The 22001-nt window shown below is 36.5% G+C and overlaps 1 protein-coding gene across 8 annotated transcripts in view; it reads right to left on the reverse strand.

Moving 5' to 3' along the window:
* The window catches only part of pcdh15a (protocadherin-related 15a), a 200678-nt gene that overhangs the window by 105257 nt on the left and 73420 nt on the right, over window positions 1–22001 (reverse strand). For 7 of the 8 annotated variants that reach the window (XM_028468339.1, XM_028468337.1, XM_028468334.1 and 4 more), the window contains 3 exons: window positions 17726–17740; window positions 16367–16432; window positions 891–1051 (listed from right to left, as the gene is read on the reverse strand). In XM_028468339.1, coding sequence (XP_028324140.1) covers window positions 891–1051; window positions 16367–16432; window positions 17726–17740 — 242 coding nt within the window. The remainder of the gene's footprint in view (window positions 1–890; window positions 1052–16366; window positions 16433–17725; window positions 17741–22001) is intronic. The other variant, XM_028468336.1, reaches the window with a different exon arrangement.

The raw sequence follows: 22001 nt of genomic DNA on the forward strand, positions 1-22001 counted from the left end.
TTTGTGCTCCTCTGCCCCTTTAATGCTACATATTTAATGAGCTTCACAACTTTTATCTCAAATTCCCAGTCTGGAGGCAATATTCAAACCATATTTAACACATGCAGTAATACATGTTGTAATAATCCCTAATGACGTGTATGCAACCTACATCTCACATCTTATATCTGTACAGATGCACGTGTCTACAGTGATGACTTTAAATCTAAATTAAAAAAAGAAAACCATAAGTGCCTTCTGGCCTGCCTTCTTCAACAGGATATTTGTAATGCCTCAGATTTTCTATGATCACAGATAACGGACGGAAATCACAAAATTAACTACGTATGTGAAACAAAATATACTCTTGTGTTTTAGGAGAGTTTCACTCATTTTCCACATATTTCCCCATTAAACAGGCTACGATAACTCACGAGACTGCACGATTACGCACAATATCACGGGATTTTGCTTGATTTGAGCTGACAAAACACAACTATTTACAAGATTTAACTTCACTAATCCATTTTGAGCATTGTTGGCAAGACTTTGGGTTGAAACAGAAACAGAATTTGGTCAATTTTTAAACAGAAAATCAAATTCCCTATTTTTGGAATCTCTAAATTCAGTGTGGGAGCAAGTATAAAGTGTCTACAATTGTCTTTCAGTCCTGCAGTGAAGTCTTCCATTTGTACCATGCCTTTCACTCTATCATTAAACACATTTAAAGGAAAAAGAGACTGATAAACTGACAAAAACCATATTTTTTTTATAAAAAAGCTTGTAGACAACACTGTATGGTAAAAACACAAAAGTCAAACGTTACACTAAAATGTATAAAACTTCAGCATCAGGTAGAACTAATTATATTTCGGTAAAACTTATTTTGTCGATACATCTTCTGTACTCACATCACGGTCCAGAACGCGCCCGGTGCTGTTGAGGTAGAGACGCTGCCGTGTTGGTTCCAGAATTACCCAGTAGTTGTGATTATCCAATAAAGTGAGGGAGATGGTTCTGCCTGGGTCCTGGGAACGGCCATTTATCTGCATGTTTTCCACCAAAACTGTACCTGGGAAGGCAGAATGGCTATCAGTTAGGGATCATCTATTTAAAGAAACATTAATCAGCTATGGCTCCAAATTCCCAAGCACTTTTACTCAACTTAAACTTCTACCTGTTTCTTTGACATCTTAGTAAAGTACTTTTCCACAGCTTGAATGGATGTTGAATTGAAATAGTGTTTAAACTATATTTCATCCAAGTTTTTTGACAACATAATGATGCATAATTTACTTGCTAAATGTTCCTAAAAGTGACATTTATTCATTAATATGATGCACCTGTGTTAAAGAACTGTGAAAATCCTTGGTGTTTATGGGATTACATACTGTATTTCAGCCTGTGATGATAAAAAACTATTGAGGCCTGCAAGACTTGTAAAGGGAACTGTTTTAATGGTACATCCGTACACACATTTGAAGTGAATGCAATCAGAAATGTGCAAATAAGTAACCCAAAGCTGGGATTTTCAAAGGCCGATGCCAATACCGATTTTTTAAATGAAATATCAGCCGATGGCCGATATTTTTTATTTTATTTATTTATTCAGTTCATTTCTAAAGCCGATTTTGCAAGCCAATATTTGAGGCAGATATACATTTTTTTTTTTAAAGCACATTGATTATGTAAGACAATTGAAACACTCATATGATAGAAATGTATATATTAGAAATTAAATTAAATACACCAATAAAATTCTTAACATTTATTGAACTTTAAATATAAAATGTACAATGTGCAATGTGCAAGTAGTCGGTTTAAACTAAATACCTGTTTTAGGTATAACCACTCATTCCTTCCGTCTGTTCACAGCCACTACCATTATACATAAGCTATAGATATACACATACACATATATATATATATATATATATATACATATACATACATACATATCGGCCAATCGGTCGACCTCTACTGCAAAGCATTTGTAACAAACACGTTAAACAAGTTAAGTTTTTGTCTCTTTTGTCTCGTTGTTTCTCTCATTGCACAGTTTCTAAAATGGAATACATTTTACTTTGGCGTAAATATGCTGTAATACATTGAAATAAGGAAGCAACACAAGTGTGTCTATAAAGCAAGACAGTTAAATTAAACAAAAACGTTTCATTAACAAGGGAAGAAAACATTTCATGAGCAGATTTATTTGACTTTTTTACTTTAAATAGCCTATACATTTTCACACCAAGTCAATCATTCTCTACAGATATTGTCAGTGACCAAAAAAAAAATGTATCTTCATTTTATACGCTAATCGCTTGCCTAAATATAAAACAATGGTTCTCATAAGTAAAACTAATAAAAGAAGAGTCCTTAACAAAGAACAAGAGGCGGAGGACATTCTTCCTCTTTATTGAAAGCTTAGTGACTTTTTTAGGAAGTATAGTAAATGTGTGAAGTATTGAGATATCTTAGATATCAGTCAACTAATAATAAGTCAATATTAGCTCGAAGAATATTTTAATAGTTGCTGCCTGTTTTGTGTTTAAGATATATTCTTAAATTGAACAGAAGTGTGGGGAAGATTAAAAAATTAAAAAACGAAACACCGAGCCAAAGCAGACAAAAAACCACACAAGACAAGTTAGGTATTCAGCATCAGGAAGGTTTTCTGGATGTGTTTTTTGTGCGTGTTCTTCAGCTTTTTCCATGTAAACAGAAATAATTTAAATCAAAATTATTTTTGACTCAGGGAAACTTAATGCCTCATTTATAGAACACAGCAAACCCATAAAGTCCAGGAGTGCCTTTTATTCTAGAACTACAAAAACAACCGGTGACCCGGGTACACCAATTAACTTTCCAACGAGGAATTGACAAAATGATCTTTATTGAAGTGATACAGTATAGGCTAAATGGAAAAGCATTGGCCGAGTTCCTACGTCATACACAATACTACAGAAACACGAGTGAAGCAAATATGCTATGTAAGAAAAGACACAAATAAGCTGCATTTCCATTACCCTTGGAAATGTGCAAAATCTAAATAGTGCAATAAAAACTGGTAATGAAAACACCTGAAATAAAAACAACAACACTCAAATATTGCTAAAAGGAGGTATTTCAGACGTTTTAATATTGAAATGTATCACAAAAGCACAATGGAAACACTTTTTCTGCATTTCTATGTCACAAAACATGACATAACTGGTCACATGACAACTTCTCTTCGAGAAAACATGGCGCGATACGTGTAGACAAAAGAGGAGATTGAAACATTTCTTAGCATTACACTTTCAAATTATAACTTCCACATGATCATCTCCTGGCAGCGAGCTGAACAGCAGCAAAAGAGCAGAGCTGAGAACAGAGGAAATTATTTACTAAACATTAACTTTTTCTTCTGAGAAAGGACACAATACTTAATTTCACAACAATCTGACATATACTGCTTTTTAATTCGCTGGCTCAACTGGAAAGCTACGTAGCAATCTAACTAGCTACAAGTAGCAAGCTAACTAGCATGAAAATGGCTCTTTCCACAACAGAATACAGCAGCCTTCTCCAAAAGATTACTGAACTGGAGACTACAGTGTGAGGAATACAAGTAAACATAAAGGTTAAAGTACACTATGTTAAACGACTGTGCTTCTGCTTCAAAACAGCGGAGCGGATAAAGCTAACCCGCTACCAGCCAGTTCAGACAAAGCTATCAGACCTAAGGAGGATCCTGTTCCCACTGATAAGCCAACAGGTGCGAGTCCTCCCTGGAATACCCTTGAAGCTCAGCCTAAGAGAAAGTCATATCTGCTTCAAAGGCAAAACGGGCCGAGCAAAGCGCCCTGATATCAGGAATGAGACGGACTGGCCTGCACTCCCTTCCCAAACCGCAGCCTCGACTTCAACTTCCTTGTCTACCCAGACACAAAAGTGGACATCTGTTAAAGGCAGAAGTAACACCAAATTACTAACCCAGTTTCATGTAGAACTGGATAATCGATTTGCCCCATTGCTGAATGACCTTGGATCCTGCCCTAATGAGGGCAACACATATCCTTCTAGAACTGTGAGGACTGAAAGCGCTTCAGGAAAACCAAAGCGACATGGTGGGCCAAAGTGACAACCTCACACACTGATAGTGGGAGACTTTTCTGTTAAAGATGCTCAGAAGATGTTCAGCAACAATGTGAAAGTGATCTGCTAACCTAATGACACAGTATCAGACCTGGCTGACAAGATCTTGCATATTGAGTCAGATTACCCACATTTGAAAAATGTTGTGATTCATTTTGGATGAAATGATTTAGCCAAGGAGGAGTCTGAGGTGTTAAAGCAGAAGTTCACCCATCTGCTAAAAACTGTGCGCTGTTTGCAGCCTTAAGTGTTCATCAGTGGCCCGATACCTGCACATTCGGAAAGGAGATCTGAAATTATCAAGGATTTACTCTCTGAATACATTTTTGTCTTCGGCTTGTGCTGCCCTTTCACTAAATTTTGTAGAACCTTTTCATATTTTTTGGGAACGTCGTCATCTTAGATAATAATTTGACTACGATAACATGTCATCCAAAGAGTCCACCAGTGTCTCCAGTAAAGTCTTTAAAATTAGCTCTTCTTAACGTTACATCTCTTGTTAACAAATTACTGTTGATTAATGATATTATTTTGACACATCACTTCGACTTTTTACTTCTTAATGAAACATGTTTAAATGATGGTATCAGTAATACTATTCTCAATGAAAGTGTACCAGAAGACTTTATTTATTTCAATAAATGTCATACTTGCAAGAAAGGTGGTGGAGTTGTTCCATCTTTAAATCAGTATGTCAGTGCAAAGAAATAACTGGTGATTGTATCTCCTTTGAATATATGTCGTTCTTACTGAAGGGTGATTCAAGAGTTCTGTTTTTAATTGTTTATAGACCCCCAAATTATTCTGGAGAATTCATGGATGAGTTTGCTGAACTGCTGTCAGTTGAATGCACTGAACATAACTTTTTAATAATAACAGGTGACTTTAACATTCATGTAGACAATAACAGACAATACTGCCAAAGAACTATGGGCTCTATTCTCCCATGCGCGTAAGTCCAAAAAGCCGCGCAGCAGCGCTATTCTCCCCCTGTACTTCAGTCAGTCGATGCGCACCTTCATCCCAGTTACGCAATGTGGGTGGAGCAGCCCTGAAATGTGGGTGTTCCCATTCAAATTGTTCCTAGATAGGCCAAAATGTATTACATTTCAGTTTATTTTACTCATGCGTCGCTGAGCTTATCAGCTGTGTGTGTGTGTGTGTGTGTTACAAACTCTGATCATGGTCATGGTCATCTATACACAAGCATTTTGCTTCTGTAAAGCACATCGAGAGTGCAAGCCAGTGCACAACCCCATGTGGGAGAACAAACAGGAAGCACACAATATCATTACATATAGTATGTTCGTTAATGCTTTGTATTTATTTATTTTTTTTGTTATGCCTTAAGATATATGTCTTCATGACAGGTTCATGTTATACACTTTAAGATTCCTTAAGTTAAATATTGTTTACTGACTTGCACTTCTGAAGATCATTTTGATTAAAAACTGTTGCACCTTTTGCATTCAGGGTATGCTCAGTGTATAAACTTAAAAAAAAAAAAGTGTTTGCATGTTTTGCTAAATTGTGTTGGTGTTTGCTTTACAACAATAAAGCATATTTTTTCTAGAACATGTCTGGTCAATATGTATTTATAATTGGTAGAAAAAAATTAACTTAATTGTGAGTAAAGTATGTTTTAGGGCTGAAAAAAAGTCGCAACTTTTTACCGCGAAATCAGGCATTTCAGCCCGCAACAATCACAAAAAATGCCCGCGTAATCCTGGAGGGACTGATTATCTCTAAAGGTGCTGATGAAGTATGAGACTTAGCTCTCTCTGATCATTTCTTTTTTTTAATTTAGTAACATCTGTTCCTCCTACTTCTGTGTGTTTTAAGAAAAAGTACATACAGTAAATGACAACACAATCAATAAGGTCAAACATCAGAACAAACCAGCAAAATAACAAAAAGCTTGAACAGCTTCAATCACTGAGGGATGAGTCAACTACAATGTTAAAGTGTATTACAGTGAACCCAAAAACAATAGAGGGAACTATTCATCAGCTGAATCCATCAATGTGCTGCCTTGACACAACACAATACTTCTTTAAAACAGTTGTAAAGTCAATTGTCACTGATTTGTGTCTGATAATTAACTGCTCATTCCAGTCAGGCACCGTACCAAAATCCCTTAAAGTAGCTACTGTGAAACCTCTGTTAAAAAAGAGAACACTGAATGCCACTATGCTGGCGAACTATAGATCAACAACCTTCCATTCATGGCCAAGATCATTGAGAAGGTGGTCTTTCACCAACTGAGTCGATACTTAACCTTCAACAAAATATTTGATACATTTCAGTCAGGCTTTTGTTCTCATCACAGCACAGAAACAGCTCGTATCAAAGTGATCAACGACATAAGGTTGAACACTGATTCAGGAAAATTATCTGTTCGCATTCTATTGGATCTCAGTGCTGCATTTGACACTGTAGAACATACAATTTTGTTGCACGGATGGCAAACGTGGGTTGGACTAAATGGAAAAGTAATGCAATGGTTTAAGTCATACATGGAGGAGCGAAGTTATTTTGTAAGCATTGGAAACTTTGAATCTGACAGATTACCAATGTTCTGTGGAGTTCCTCAAGAATCTGTTCTTGGACCCCTTCTGTTTAGCCTTTTTATACTTCCTTTAGGATACATTTTACGGAACTGTAAGGTTGATTATCAGGGTTACGAAGATGACACACAACTATATCTATCACTGAACCCAGATGACTATGGTCCCATTGAGGTGTTATGTGACTGCCTAAAAAAAGTACTGGATAAGTAACAAGGAAAAGAGGACTGCTGTCAGCGAGTATCCTAAGTCTTGATCTTTAAAAGGTAAAGACCAAGTCAAAAACCTTGTTGTTCTGATTGACTCAGATCTGACATTCAGCAGTCAGATCAAATCTATCACAAAAACAGCTTCTACCACCTAAAGAACATCTCCAGAGTGAAAGGTTTAATGACTCCAAAAGATCAAGAGAAACTGGTCCATGCTTTTATCTCCAGCAGACTGGACTATTGTAATGGTCCTCTAACAGAAATCCCCCAAAAGAGCATCAAACAGCTACAGCTGGTTCAGAACGCTACAGCTCAGGTATTAACCAGAACAAAGAGGTCAGAACACATTACTCCAGTTTTAAAGTCTCTACACTGGCTCCAGCCAGCCTCAGAATAGACTTTAAAGTTCTACTGCTGGTGTATAAATCTGTGAATGGGTTTGGTCCAGAATACAGTACATCAGTCGTATGTTAGTCAGATGCGAAGGAGGTTTTGAGCGCCCATCTTCCTGCAGCAAAGTCTCGCGGGATGAGATTTCACAGGAGTTACGAGGCGCCTTCCCAAAACAACCTTTAGTGGAAACACGTTCAAAAAGCAATTACACTTTGTTGAAACTTAAAAAATATTGTTTTTACTTTGCGAAAAACTGAAATGGAAACATAGCTATAGATGATTCACTTGTTGCTTACTGCATTGACAAACAAACTACAACTTAAATTGGCTTTGTTACGAGACCAACTAATATATGGTTTCTGGCAGATAAAGCTTTGCCAAATGTTCAGGTCCAAGGACATGGACATCTTTTCTAAAGTACAAATTTTAAGTCTTTATGTTTGATTCATCCACTTAGGAGTAAAGACTCCAATGTTAACTTTCAAGTAGGCAAACGTTATACACCTCAGTGAATCCTGTTGCAACTCAGATATCTTGACCTGCTTTACTGATTCACCAGCTGTGCCATTTAAGATGTGCTGTAATGCTCTGCCTAATATGCACTTTTAGCAAGCCGTACTTTGTCATTTCATTATGCAGGTTCAGTCGTTAAGTCATTTGTTACTTGACAAAGAGCACAGATGGAGGAGTGATGGGGCTCTGCGTTGTAATTAAAATGCTCCTTTGCCGCATTTCTGGAGTCTTAAAAACAACTTCTGCATGTCTTTGCCTGTACTGTTATGATGCATGTGTGCACTGCAATCACCAAGACCCATAATTATCTGTCTTGCTTTAGTTAAACTGCCCCTTAAAAATTACTTATCGCAGATTTTAATTCAAAAGTCAAAGCAGCCCCTGGAAGCTGGCTCATTATTCTTAAACAGTGCTTTTATAAATATACCTGGCATGGTAACTTGGAGGTGAGCAACATATTATTTTGGTGTCTCAGGGTCTAAATTACTTAGCTGATAATCATTTGTAGAAGGACACGGCCTTTGTTCTTTCTCAAGTTAATTGAACTCCTGATACTCTGCAGTGGCAACCAATAGTCAGAGAACATCTTTTTTTTGGCAGAGCTTTTTGTCCTCATTGGAAGATGTCAGTCTGTTAGGTCTTAGTAACCTCCAGTCTTCTACAGGGGAACATGCACTTCAATTTCAGAAAAGGCTGAAAACAAGAGTTATCGAGTGTGGAATTGCATTTACGATAGTGTCTAAAACTCAAAAGTAAGAAGCAGAGTATTTGCGATAAAAAGTAGACATGGGTAGAATTATAATGTCTCTATTTTAAAAAAGAGTTTATTGTGCAGAAGGTATAGCGTCAGTCATCAGTCTTCCAAGTAATTAAATAAAATAGGAGAAAAAATGCTACAAGTAAATATAAAAACAGAATCAATTTCAAATAAACAAGAATCACGTACATTATTTTTGTTTCTGCTTCTTTTTCTTGAAGTTAAATCTTATACTTATATATATATATACTTATCGGTATATTATTTTTAGGCAATAAGTGCCATTCTGTTCACGACATAACAATAGATATGAATAGTTCTGTTCTTGGTTTAGGTACCGTAGTTCAATATAACTCAATCTGACTTGTCTAGTCCTGTGGTTATGTTCATCTTGTGCATTTTGAACTTGGTATTTAAGGCTCTTCTTGATGGTTTTTGATCATCAGACAGCTTTGATCAAAAATCCCAGTTAGGGGTGATCAGTCACTGACTAGTGGACAAGTGGCCCATTAATACACTGATGCACTAATTATTTCAAGGCTCTAAAAATATAAACCATGCCTCTAGATTTTGTAACAAAACAAAACATGAATGACTCCTTCTCAGAATGGTAAAGTAGTGAGTGGAAAATATTTGTCAATCATTCTAAGAACAAATGGCTAATGTATGTCCATAATGACCCTAAACTGTTGATATTTATAAAACCAAATGATAAAATGAGCAGTGACCTTTCTTTGGATAAACAGAAAACACTGTGCTCTGCTTTTCTCTGTTTGAAAAACAATCTTCACAAATTAAACACCAATAACCAATGTTTTTAATGTCTGCAAAGCGTAATATGTGGAATGAACTCATCTCATTGAAATGATTAAACTAATGATCTGCATCTAATTATTACTGTTACAAAAATAAATAAATGCAGCAACACGAGCCAAAAACAATTCTTAATAGAAGTGGTGCTGATCACAAAACATCAGAATAAAAAGATGCTCACTGTGCTCGTGTTTTAGGGAGGTTCTGCTTGTTGACAGAGATATGAAACCAACCAATAAACAAGATTGTGATAGATCTAATATTTATGGCTGTATTAGCAGTTACAAACTGGAAAATGACAGCATCATTAGACGCAAACTAGGCATTACGGACTCAGTAGAATAGATAAAAGACGTGATGTTATCAACACATCAATGTGAATGGTTGAAGGGAATCAAATGCTCTACCTTATCATCTTGAATACCTTGGGCAGTTATATACAGGAACTTGCAAAAACCCTTCTCTCATTCATTATTTAATATAAAAAAAAAAAAAAATTAAAAAAAAAAAAAAAATCACACTATTTCTATAGCTATAAGATGTAAGAACCTACAAATCAATGGCATCATTACACATGGTAAAACACTGTGTTTACCTGACATAGACATAACTAACATATTGTTCGTGAATATTAACCCTTTGATTGATGTCGTTTGTTGTTATTGTATTTTTAAAATATTTTACTTTATTTAAAATTCAACTTTTGTCTAAGTTTGCAACCCTTTTGTGACAATGGGAAAATCCAGATAGAAGATTCTGGTTAAAATCTGCTCACATATACAGTAGATGGAACAGGTTTGGTTTGTGAACCCTGAAATTCATTGATGTCACTATTAATCAATAATGACAATCCCCGCCATTGTCTGTTGAAAACTTGCTAAATAATGGTCTGAGGCTCTTGTGCTTACACCAAGATCTGATGGCATATAAAAAAGCAACCCAAGTCATATATTTCATATATTGCAATTTTCTCTATTTGACTATAAAGCAAAATGCATCAAGTCTACAAAGAGATGGTATATATTCTTTTTCTCATTTTTATTGAAACATTATTGTATCAAACAATGTTGCCACAGAAATAACCAAATGACAAGGTATAGCGTAATACATAGAAGACCTGTTTGTCCTGATTAATGAGAACAAAAACAACGTGAATAGATGTAATTATCTTCATTTTCAAAATAAACTCAAATTGCTGCCTTTATTTACACATCAAAAAACATAAATGGTTTCATCTCCTAAAAAAAAAACAGCATCATAGTATAATTAAGCCCTAGAACATAAAGGTACAGGCTTTCTGAGACCACTTCAAACCAGATGGACAAAGACCTTAAGTGTCCTTTAAGCAGATAAGTCTGGTCATGAATATATTTCTAATGAGAAACAATAGCTTGTTAGATATAAAAGCAGCACACGGGTATAAATGTTATACTGACAGCAGGCATGTTATGCTTTGTGCTGTGTGTAATTGAGCATTACTGGATGTCCCGCCCCTCTGTTTACTCACTAATCCACAAAGCGCAGGTGTTGAGCCCTAATCCCAGCCTTTCAGCTACACTCTAATTATTTATTGATGACCTCGCAATCAACACAACTGAATGTAACTGTATCTGTATCATCATGCATTTCAGTATGTGTGAGTTTGTATGAGAGAAAGAGAATGGAGAGCACAAAGTGCTGAAATCCTAAGTAGACATTTGTCATGAACAAGTGAAATTCACCAGCGAGTGGTTCGTGCTTCCAACAAAACAGCAACGGTGTTGTTTTCAAAGCAGCGAAGCACAAAGTCACTTCAATTTATGTTATTCCAAATGGTTGTCATAGTTGTATGTAATGCTACACGCTCAGGGGAAATCAGCATTACTGTGATAAACATGCATATGTCAGCGATGTGTCAATAAATCATTGTTGAGATCGACAAGGACGTTTTCAAGTGGATGTTAACAAATTAGATTTATACGTTTTAAAAAGGGGCCAATAAACGAAGCAAACAGTAACAACTGATGTAACAGAATGACGTAAAATCAATCACAATTGATCTAATGACAATCCTGGAGAAAAACAGTGCAAACAATGACGATAACAATAAAGACAGAGGCTAATGTGTCCTTAGCGGCTGGGTAACACAATCACGTAGGCCTGCCTGCTCGACTCATTAATTCTTAAAAGCAGATACATTTAACACTGTCGAGAAAAGCCTCCGAGCACTTTGAAACTACAAGCTAACTAAAACAGATACGGTGTGTCCCAAACGACTCCAGCAGGCTGTAGCTGGTGGGGGGAAAATGTCACAGACTTCCTTTTATGGAATGATTCAGACTCACTGCACTGGAGATACACCCAAGTATGTTTTAGGGACCAGTTAAACTATAAAATAAACACTAATGTAGCGACTAATGTGAATAATGCTCAAAAGAAGCCAATTTAATGACTGTACATTTTTGTAAAAATGATTCCACATCAGCAACACACTTAGAGTATGTTAGATGCAAATCAAAACACAGGATTTATTTGAAATTATAGTTACCATGTCACTTTACAGACACTCAGCAGTCCCTCTTTTTGTGTATGAACTCATGCATAAATAATACAGTAATAGGAGAGCTGATTCTCTTTGAGAACACAAACACAAAAGAGATTAAAAAATGCTTTAGATATTCAATTCCAGTGCAATAAAAGAAAACATTGAGGAGTCCTGGATTCAATCTGATTAGTTTTTCAATTTAAAGACACAACAAAAACCTTTATCAATGTTTACTTGAATAAACCATTTATTTTCCAGTCCTGTAAGCATATAACCACACAAACAAAAAATGTGTAAAAGCACAAAACAAAAAGGAATAAAAAGTAGTAAGATGATTCACGGCTATGAACAATAATTCCTCAAAATGTTTCCTAAACTTTAAAGTGGTAACTCCAATTGCTTTTGTGAAAATATGCAATTGTCTACTGAGTGCTACAGGTCATAATTTTTGGTCAATGGTCCCCAACCACTGAGCCACGGATTATTACTGATTCGTAGACTATTTGATACCGAGCTAAAAAGATAAAGAATAAAGTTTGAAAAAATTCTTATATCCTATGTTCATGAGTATCCAGGGCTGAAATGGACTGGTGCTCTGTCCAGGGTGCACCCCTGCCTAGTGTCATTGACAGTTGGATATAGGCATGACCACAGCCCGTGAGCATGTACAAAAATAAAGTGAATGATTGTTACTGGTATTTTATTTTGAAAAATTACCACGCCTGCAGTTAGTCAGTACAACAGTACCACTGTTGTAGGTATTATTATTTTATTATAATATTGATATTTTGCACTTCTTGTCAGCTTTTCTCCCATTAAATGAATTTGTGTGTTATTTAGGGCTCAAATGCAATAAAAAACTAAAAAACATTTACTTATCTCTTCTGTGAAGGATATTTGTTGACACATTTGAGAAAAAACAACCACAAAAGGGCAGGGGTGTTAAATATTAGTTTTTTTGTTCATCTTCATACATACTTGGCTGAAGATGTCACTGGACTTTCTATTTGATAAGATTCATGAGGATGACTTTTAAGGGAGGTCCAGAGAGCAGAATGAAGAGGGACAGAGAGGAAAAGGGCATTGGCTTCTTTTCCTAATTGAGAGCACTTTCTATCTCATGAACGATTGGTCTGAGTGCTTGTAAAAAAAAAAAGGGCATAATGTGAAGGAGGAATAAGGATTAAAGTGTGCAGGAGGTTAAATGTTCTTGGCATTTCTTAAATAACCTTAAAGGTATAGAGAGAAAAAAAACACCCTCTGCACATGCGCAAAACTCTACCTGCTCAAGAGTGAACGCCTACGTGTGCGAGAGAGCGTGCACGAGCCCAGTGTTCCTCGTGCACGGCTCTGTTTACAAATTGGAGTCGGCATCGCTCATACAAGCTTACCTTCCAAAAGAAGATTTGCATTTTTCCCACAATGTCAGACTAGGGCTGGGCAAAAATTTGTAGATAAAAACACTTTTAATTTTGCAAATTCGAGTTAAAAAAAAAAAATTTCCACCACAGTTTTTTAGACTTTTTCGCGGTTCCGTCCTTGTGGGTTACCATAGCGCAATGTGAGCCAGCCCCCTCTTTGTTTACCCTTTGAGTAGGCTGTATGTGTGCCACTGGCATGTTTAATTTTTTATTCGCACTATGCTGAGATGCTATGGGAAGAGTTTATAATTTTTTTTAATTGTAATGTTAAACTGAATAAATAAATTAAAAAAATAAATAAAATGTGCCGTGAAACGTAAATACTGTTTTGCAAGGTAACAATAAACATTTATCTTGAATAGTTTCATCCAAATCTTCTTAGATTTACTGACAACATTAATGACCATTAATGAGTATGATCCCTATTGGTTGTGGTGATGATATGACCTTTCATGGGGATGTATGGTCACACATGGGTCATACACACACACTGACAGACACGTTTTACACAGCTGAAACAGCTTGGAGTCAAATTGACCCCCAGAGGAACCCCAATGCATGCAATATGTGTACAGCACATTGGAAAAATATCATCATGATAATTTTATGCTTAATAAATTATACCCATCAAATTAGGAAAAGTCATGAAATATGAAGCAAAAAAAAAAAAAAAAAAAATGAGGTCAATTATTATTTTTTGAAAGATAAATATTGAATGATAGAAGGGTTAAGTACAGAAGGCCATTCTCTTTACTTTTAAGGCTGGACTTAAGATATAAGATAAGCTTTTTTCTAGTGATGCTGCTCTAAGTTTAGGCTGCTGGGGAAACTTTATTCGTGTTGTTTTTTTCCAGCACATTCTTTTAGTCTTAGCTTTCTACCCTCTCCTCTCTTCCTCCTTTTATCTGTTGGTGTCCTTGCTTTTAAGCTGACAATTCCTGATGTATAGTACGTGGTTTAACCAGCTAATGACACTATGATGTTCTCTCACTAAAACTTGTTTTTTTGGCACTATTTCAATGACACTTTACTGATTTAAATATAGAAATATGCTCTTAATGAACGGTTCCAAATTTAGCTCATATACTGAGGAAGCAAGGACACCTACGTAAAACTACTTCATCTTTTTCATTCCTGCTGACATCTAGCTCATGCATTGTGTCAGTACCTGTCAATGGGTCTGCAATAGCCAAAGCTTAGATGAATTAAACATGTTGTGCTCCATTTGAGCAGCTGAAATTGTATCCCCTTGGCACTTTTTTCTAACGTGAAACTCAAGAGAAAATGCAGAGCGTGCTTGAAAAACAAGAGCTTGTGTTTTTCAGTCTATTTCAAATGGAGTTCAATACTTCACTCAGAAAACAACAGATGGACAGCTATTGATTATAGGGCAAATGTTATCATGTCTCTGTAAGACACACCCATTTCACACGGAAACCTGTACTTTATTTTTCAAAGAAACCAAAAAAAAGTTTATATATTTATTTGTCAATAATTTCTGACCTTGAACAAAACAAAGCCAAACCGATGGGTGATTATGATGTCTGGTTTCCCCTTCACGGACATGAAAGACAACTGCTTGGAAAAGATGGGATCACATTATGTACCATTTGTAGGGTTTCTGGGTGACAGCTGAGTAGAGATGAAACACATTTAGAAGGATGATTGCTTTGGTCAATAACAGCGGGTTGTCTGTTTTACATTCCATTAAGGGGAGGATGGTCTTTGGCCTGTTTCATCAGAGAGAAATACATATGTGGAGGAGTGAGCCAGGAGAGACTCATTTACCAGGTAAATGAGAGCTTTATGAGGAAGATTAATGCAAATCCCAGAGCATCAGCACACATGGGAGAGAAAAGGCTTCTGGATACAAGCTTCGCTACCTCCATCTTACAAATTCCCTTTGTCATCAATCAAAGCCTCAAACAATTGCTAGACACTAAAGAAGAAGTTTGCAAAACCATATGATAGTCTGAATGATTGCCTGTTGCACTGATAAATAACCAGCCACAAATGGCACAGTGCCACTCATTCATACTTGAGGGAAACAATTGTGCACATAATGTTCATGCATAGATGCACAGTGCACACAAATTATTTCCCCAAGTAACCACCCACTAGGCTGTGTGCACAGCGCTGCAGAAATGGGCAGCATCTGCAAAAGAGTATTCTGATCATTTAAAAAGCCCAGGATGCCATCTGTAGTAAGAGCTACTCATTAAACACTTTTAACCTACACTACAACAACCTGCAAGGACAAGCGAACAAAATAAACACACGCCTGCTCCATTTAGGGAACAGACTTTCTCATTCCCTCAATGAACATATAAATCTGCTTCGAGCAGCAGCATTCAGCACTCATATATACGAGTACATTCGCTCTTATGTGGAAAACTCGTCAAACAAGTGCAAATGAAAAACACTTAAAACTCCTGTCAAAGGCAAGGGTAGGGAAAAAAATAAGGAGGAGACAGCTGAGAAGAGGGTGCAGGTGATGAAGAGGCCAGAGGAAGATCAACATCAGCTGACCCACTCAAGAGCTGTATTTCTGATTCAGGCTAGAGCTTCAGCCCAGTAAAATCAACCAGTGCAGAAAGGAGACGGCTCACTAATGGAGCCTCACATTGTGTCTTTATACCAAACTACATCTGTACTTCTCAGACATGCACATTTATAAACAGTTATATCTGATTTTGGGACAGCAGTGCACCAAGAACAGTTTGCAATCCTTAATTCAGAGTACATTTAAAATGAATACAAAAAGAAACTGCCCTAGGTAACTTAGCAACTATAGTCCACTCACTTGTTCTCCTTTTCTAGAAGTCAAATAAAGTTCTCACAAAAGGTTATAGGTTCAGTTTTAGAAAAGAATACAGGATAGGATCCACAACTAAAATGCAACAAAATGTATTGAGGTTTTGAGAACGGCTTTGTCTTTAGAAGTGAAATTGTGGGCGATATTGTACAATGCATGACAAAAAGTACTGTATATGAACCACCCTACCTAAAACGTTACATTACTAGTTGAGGAATTAGTTGAGTGTTCTTACCGTTGGGGCTTTCCTCATCGATGGTCACAATTGTGGCAGGAGGTCCAGGCCGGGACAGCTTACATTCTGCAGAAAAAATAGAGAAATTAATAGAGAGCATTAGACACTACAATGTGCATCTTTAAAGGAAAGGTTGCTTTTGACAGTGTCAATATTATGTGAACAATCTAAAGAATTTGATGACTCGTCATAAGTGTTTCAATAAGATTGATTCTTTTTACGCTTCTAATAATGTTTCTTTAAATTATATTAGAAAAATAAAATAAAATCAAAAAGTTTAATATTTTTGGTTGCTTAATTATTTGCAATACAGGCAATTTACTCAATACTTTGGTTTTGTAAAACCAAATACAACTAAGAAATAAGAAAATAGTGGCACCTGTCATTTACAATGTTTTAGATTTGGTAAAAGGCTATAGGCTTCAAAATTATAGCAATACATAGTAAACTTATGTGTTGGTTTAACCCACCCAACATTGTTGAAGTTGATCTTTCAAAGAAACAGAATGTGTGAGTCCTATAATAGTCTGACAATGTGAAATAAAGGTAACCATTCTAATCTTGTTTCTGTTTCAAAAACCCTGTTCTAGTGGTCTACATTTGTGGAGGTTTTAGACATTTCCTTGCTCCAATACTCCAAAATCTGTTGAAGATGTGATGACCTACCACATCTTATAATCTCCTGCCTCTCCTTATAATCAGGTATGTTGAAGCAGGGAAATATCTAAAACTTAAAAGACCCACCACATTTGAGTTTGGGAATCCCTGTTCTTGAAAGAGAAGACCTTTGCGAAAAGCAATACATATTTTTGAATAGTTTCACAACATTCATTAAACATTTTACTTGTTTAGTGAATGGAGTGTTTTGCCTTCATAGAAAAAGCCAGTCTCACTGGTGTATCACTGTGCATCAGGTGGCATTAACACCTGCTGCAGTGAAAACATCAACAGGAACAGAGAGTGCATTGGTGACAATAATCAAACAGGGTGGTGAAAGCAGGCTTTCAACAACATAAGCAGAGGAACAACAAGATCAGCTTCACAGATGGAGGTCACGGTCATGGCAGCTAGGTGGTATGAGCACATGGGACACAGGTAACAGCCTCTTGACAGACAACACCAGATGGGGCAGGAAGAGAGGTGGAGAAGAGCGACTAAAAGTTAGAGTCTGCGGTCTGATGGAACATGCTCGGAAAGGAAAAGCGCTGTGCATCTGAGGAGGAAAGTTCACGATTATATGTCACCAGGAAATAGAGCAAGGGGAATGAAAACTGGAGGGAAATGGAATAACAGAAAATCCAGGCGGTGTTAGGTTATTATTAGAGTGAAAACAGACAACAATTGCTTGCCCTCTCTTACCCTCGTACTGCCAGTCTGAAGTAGTCAGAGGTTAGTGTAGTCAGCGGGAAGTAGAGTAGAAGCATGAAAAAAAGATGAAGGATGAAACAGTTTCAAAACAGGTTCAAAGAGAAGAGAAAGATAGATACTGTAGGTATTTATAAAAAGGAAAACATCAAAAAGAAGGAGAAGAGGATGAGGAAGACAGACATACAGACACTATAGGCTGCATGTATCAAAAAAACTAGACTGTGTTTTAGTGACAGGAGGAAATACCAGTCTAAAGTACTTTTCATTATTAGTTTTAATCCCTTCAATACACAAAAACACAGGCTTTATGATCATTTGTATTATTCTGCTCTTAAAAAGTCATTCATGTCTTCTAAGATATTGGCTTTTGAACAGCTTGTCATCAGAGGGTGTCATGTAACCTCACATGTAATTAGAGACAGGCACAATGATAGCACATCGACATTCAGAGGTGTCGTGTTCTAAACTCACCTTGTGTTACTTAGATGGCTACGCTGTGCAACTGCACACCCATCACTAGGTGCTGTGTGTGTCAGGACAATAAGATAATCACTTATTGAAGGGTGAAGAGAACGCTCCATGTTTCAATTATAGTGCTTTTCAGTGGGCATATGAAGATAAAACTAGCAACTTTAAGGCTTGAATAAAACTTGTTCAATGGTACGTGTCAAACTCAAGGCCCGGGGGCCCTTTAGAGCAACAAATGTGGCACGCACGAGAGAGTAAAAATGATTTTAAAAAAACATGAAACATTTTGTAAATTACAAACTAATTAATTGAGTTGTAGATATAGCTCAGCCCTTCTGAATACAAAAATTCAATTTAAATCCACAGTATTTGCAGAGCTCTCAATTTTTTCAAAATCTGGCAACTTTTCCTCAAATTATTCTACAAAATGTCCAAAAATTCCCAAAATCAAGGACATTTAAGTGAAGATCCTGCAGGGACAAATATATTTACATCATTTATACGTAGAACCAGAGCATATTAATATCAAAATTCCTTTTTCCCACATTTTTAAATAAAAGTTAAAGGCATTCTTTTTCTCTCTATGTTTGAGGGGGAGATTTTTGGTCATGTTGTTGTCGATGTTTGTTGACGATTTGAAATGTTTTTACTGATGATTAGAAATGCTTTGTTGCCGACTTTAATGTTATTGATTTAAGCTGTTGAATGTTTTCTGTTACTTTTTGATCATGTAAAGCACATTGAGTTGCTGTGTGTATGAAATGCGCTATACAAACAAATCGGCCTTGCCTCGCTTATAATCTGTGGCCCATTTAAGGTCAAACTGATCCATATTTGGCCCCTGAACAAGTTTGACACCTATTTTATGGAAATTGTTAGCTTTGTTGTCCGAATCTTGCTTTTGGTTTTTTGATCATGTGTACTGATCTGTGGTTACATGTGTGTAAAGGAATACTTATGTGACTGGTTGTGTTTATTTGTTTATTTGTTTATTAGGGGATCCCCATTAGCTAGTGCCATGGCAACCAGCTAGTCTTCCTGGGGTCCAAATAGCAAACATGCAACAGAAACCATTTACAAATACAAAATTTGATTAAAATGGCAAAAAAAATTTGATTAAAATGGCATTACTCACTCACAAAATCATACATATTACAATACATGAAGGCTATTTATTAAAGTGAAAACAAGACATTAAAAATCAGGAGCAGCACAGATTCCTCAGTGATAATTACAGAGCGCCATGGTTTTACTAATTAGAAAAATAGGGTTTGCACTAATAGATACAAAATGAGCAAAGCAAGTGGATCAGACCTCCAACTCTGAGACAAAAACAACAGGCAACATCAAAATGTGTATGCAAATGTGCTCAGAGAGGATCTGCTCTGTGTGAAGGAAAAGAGTGTGTCCAAAAGTGGGTGTGCCTCTGCTTGTCTGTCAGTGTCAAAGTTGCCTGCCTTCATTTTAACAAAGACTTTAAAGACATCTCAGACTTCTTAAACATGCGTTCAGACAGAGAAATGTGTATGTGTGTGTGTGTGTGTGTGTGTGTGTGAGTGTGTGCACTGAGTTTGTCTCCTTGAGTGTGGAACTTTAGGTAGAGGCAGCAGCAGTAGGTGGGAAGATGCAAAAAGCTGGTTTGAAGACAAAGACAGAAGGAAAAAACCCAAGTTGACATAGAGACAGAAAAAAACATCAGTGTTTGAAGTGACATGCAGCTCAATATTCCAAGGGAAGGAAAAGCACTCTTTCTACACAAATCCGTGGTACTACAAGTAAATAGAGCACTTAGGGCTTGGTTTACCATCTTCTCAAATAAAGGAGAAAAGATGATGGGAACACGTTAATAGAATGTACAAGCTTTTTGTTCGGTTGGTAACAGATGCAAGATAGGGATTTTTTTAAATTCTAAAACTCACCCAGATTCAGGGTATTGATACAGAACAACCCCAAAATAAAATAACTTATTCCTTATTACATTTTGGATATTTCCTGAAAATGTCATTAAAATCTGTCAACTAGTTTTTGAGTAAGACTATTTACTGACAAATAAATGAAACAACGGTGGTAAAAACTAAACTTTCATGGAGGAGGTAATAAAAGTTGCCAAAGGGCAACACAAAGAAATCTGGGTAAAACCAACAGAAGCACAATATTGGAGAGCGTTTGTGAGAAAGTCATGTTAGGAAAACACAAAAAAGAGAGGATGAAGTCAAGAAAATAATGCACGATGTTTGCAAATGTTTTCCTCATGACTGTCAACCCCTGCGTGTCAAATGTGATTCAAATGCAAATATGTTCACCAAATCAAATCAAACTGCGTTTGCTAAATTGATCTATTTGAACTCCCTTCTCTCTGTATTTAGCACCTATAACTGATCCACCCAGAAGTTTGTACATGATTTTACACACACAAACCATTCAAGTGAAAGTTGTAACGGTTTGATTTCATCACAAAATCCAGGCAATCACATCTTGTTGCTCCATGTCAAACCCAAGGCACATTTATTCTTTTTTTAAAATTTGTGACTATCCTGTGTAAGAAGAAAATCTAAGACAGGTTTATATCTTTTTGGTTTCATGGAATCCTGTAAATCAAACATCTGGTGTGCCAATTACTAAAGCTGTCAAAGCATATCACATAAATGCACAATTCAATCAAATCGGCCTCAGTCTTATTTTTAACAACTTGAGATTGTGTCAGTTTTTTTATCAATCAAACAACGTGCAGTGATTTTGAGTCGGAAAAGTGTGTGCGCGTTGCTGCAGAACAAGCAGTAGCAGCTCCTCCTTTCCACACACAAACACAGCCAGACTCCCTCCTTTCCGCTCTCTGTCGTCCGTCACCACGTCAAAGTTGGAAGCCGTCCAATTCCACAACCGAGTCCGTCGTTAGCGCTGTGAGCCACAAATCCGTAAATATCCCCATTGTTTCCTTCTCAGTTCACAAGCAATGTCGGGTCTCGCTGCATAGGCTGGTGTAGCATTAGCACGGAGTGCTAACAGCTGATGTGTAGAAACAATGGGTCCGTGGCTCCAAACAGTGACTATCAACACAATCGGCAGCAGAAAAAGTTTGGGCATCCAGCAGTGCAGTTTGTATTTACATATATGGCAATAAAGTAAAATATATATTCTATATTAAACAGCAGTGTTTGTTTTAGCTTTGAGATAGTTGGAGAGGGAGGAGCTCACATTCTAGGAGGCGTGTTAGGTGACGTCACCTGCCAACGTTGGCAAAATCCAACTCGCCCGCTGACTTTTTACTAAATGTGGAATAACTGTAACAAAACCATTATCAAGTGATTTTTTTTTTTTTTTATCGTACTTCCCCTTTTATGCACTTTAGTTTTTTTTTCAGTTGTGCTTTTTTTGAAAAGCAAAGACTACTGGCAGAATATTCAATAAACATTTACTTTCTTTAAAAAACATGTCTGAAAATGTATTCTAGGCTTTTTATGCACTATTTAAAAAAATAGTGAAAAACTTAACCACATTCGATATTCGATATTCGGTAATCAATATTCGGCCAAGCGTTTATATTTTATTCGGCTTCGGCCACAAATGTTCATTTCGGTGCATCCCTAATTTTCATTATTGTTAATAAGCATTTAATAAGGCCACATTAAGAAGCTGATCAACAAATACATACTGCTTAACAATAATACATATATTATTTAAGCTCTTTAATAACACTTACATAGCCTTATTAATGTTGATAAAAATAGAACAAGGCTTTATTAAGAGGCTTATTAATATTAAGCTTTAATTACTGCTTATTAAGGCACTTATTAAAAGC

The sequence above is a fragment of the Gouania willdenowi genome, chromosome 15 (assembly GCF_900634775.1).
Source record: "Gouania willdenowi chromosome 15, fGouWil2.1, whole genome shotgun sequence".
In the NCBI taxonomy this organism is placed as follows: Eukaryota; Metazoa; Chordata; class Actinopteri; order Blenniiformes; family Gobiesocidae; genus Gouania; species Gouania willdenowi.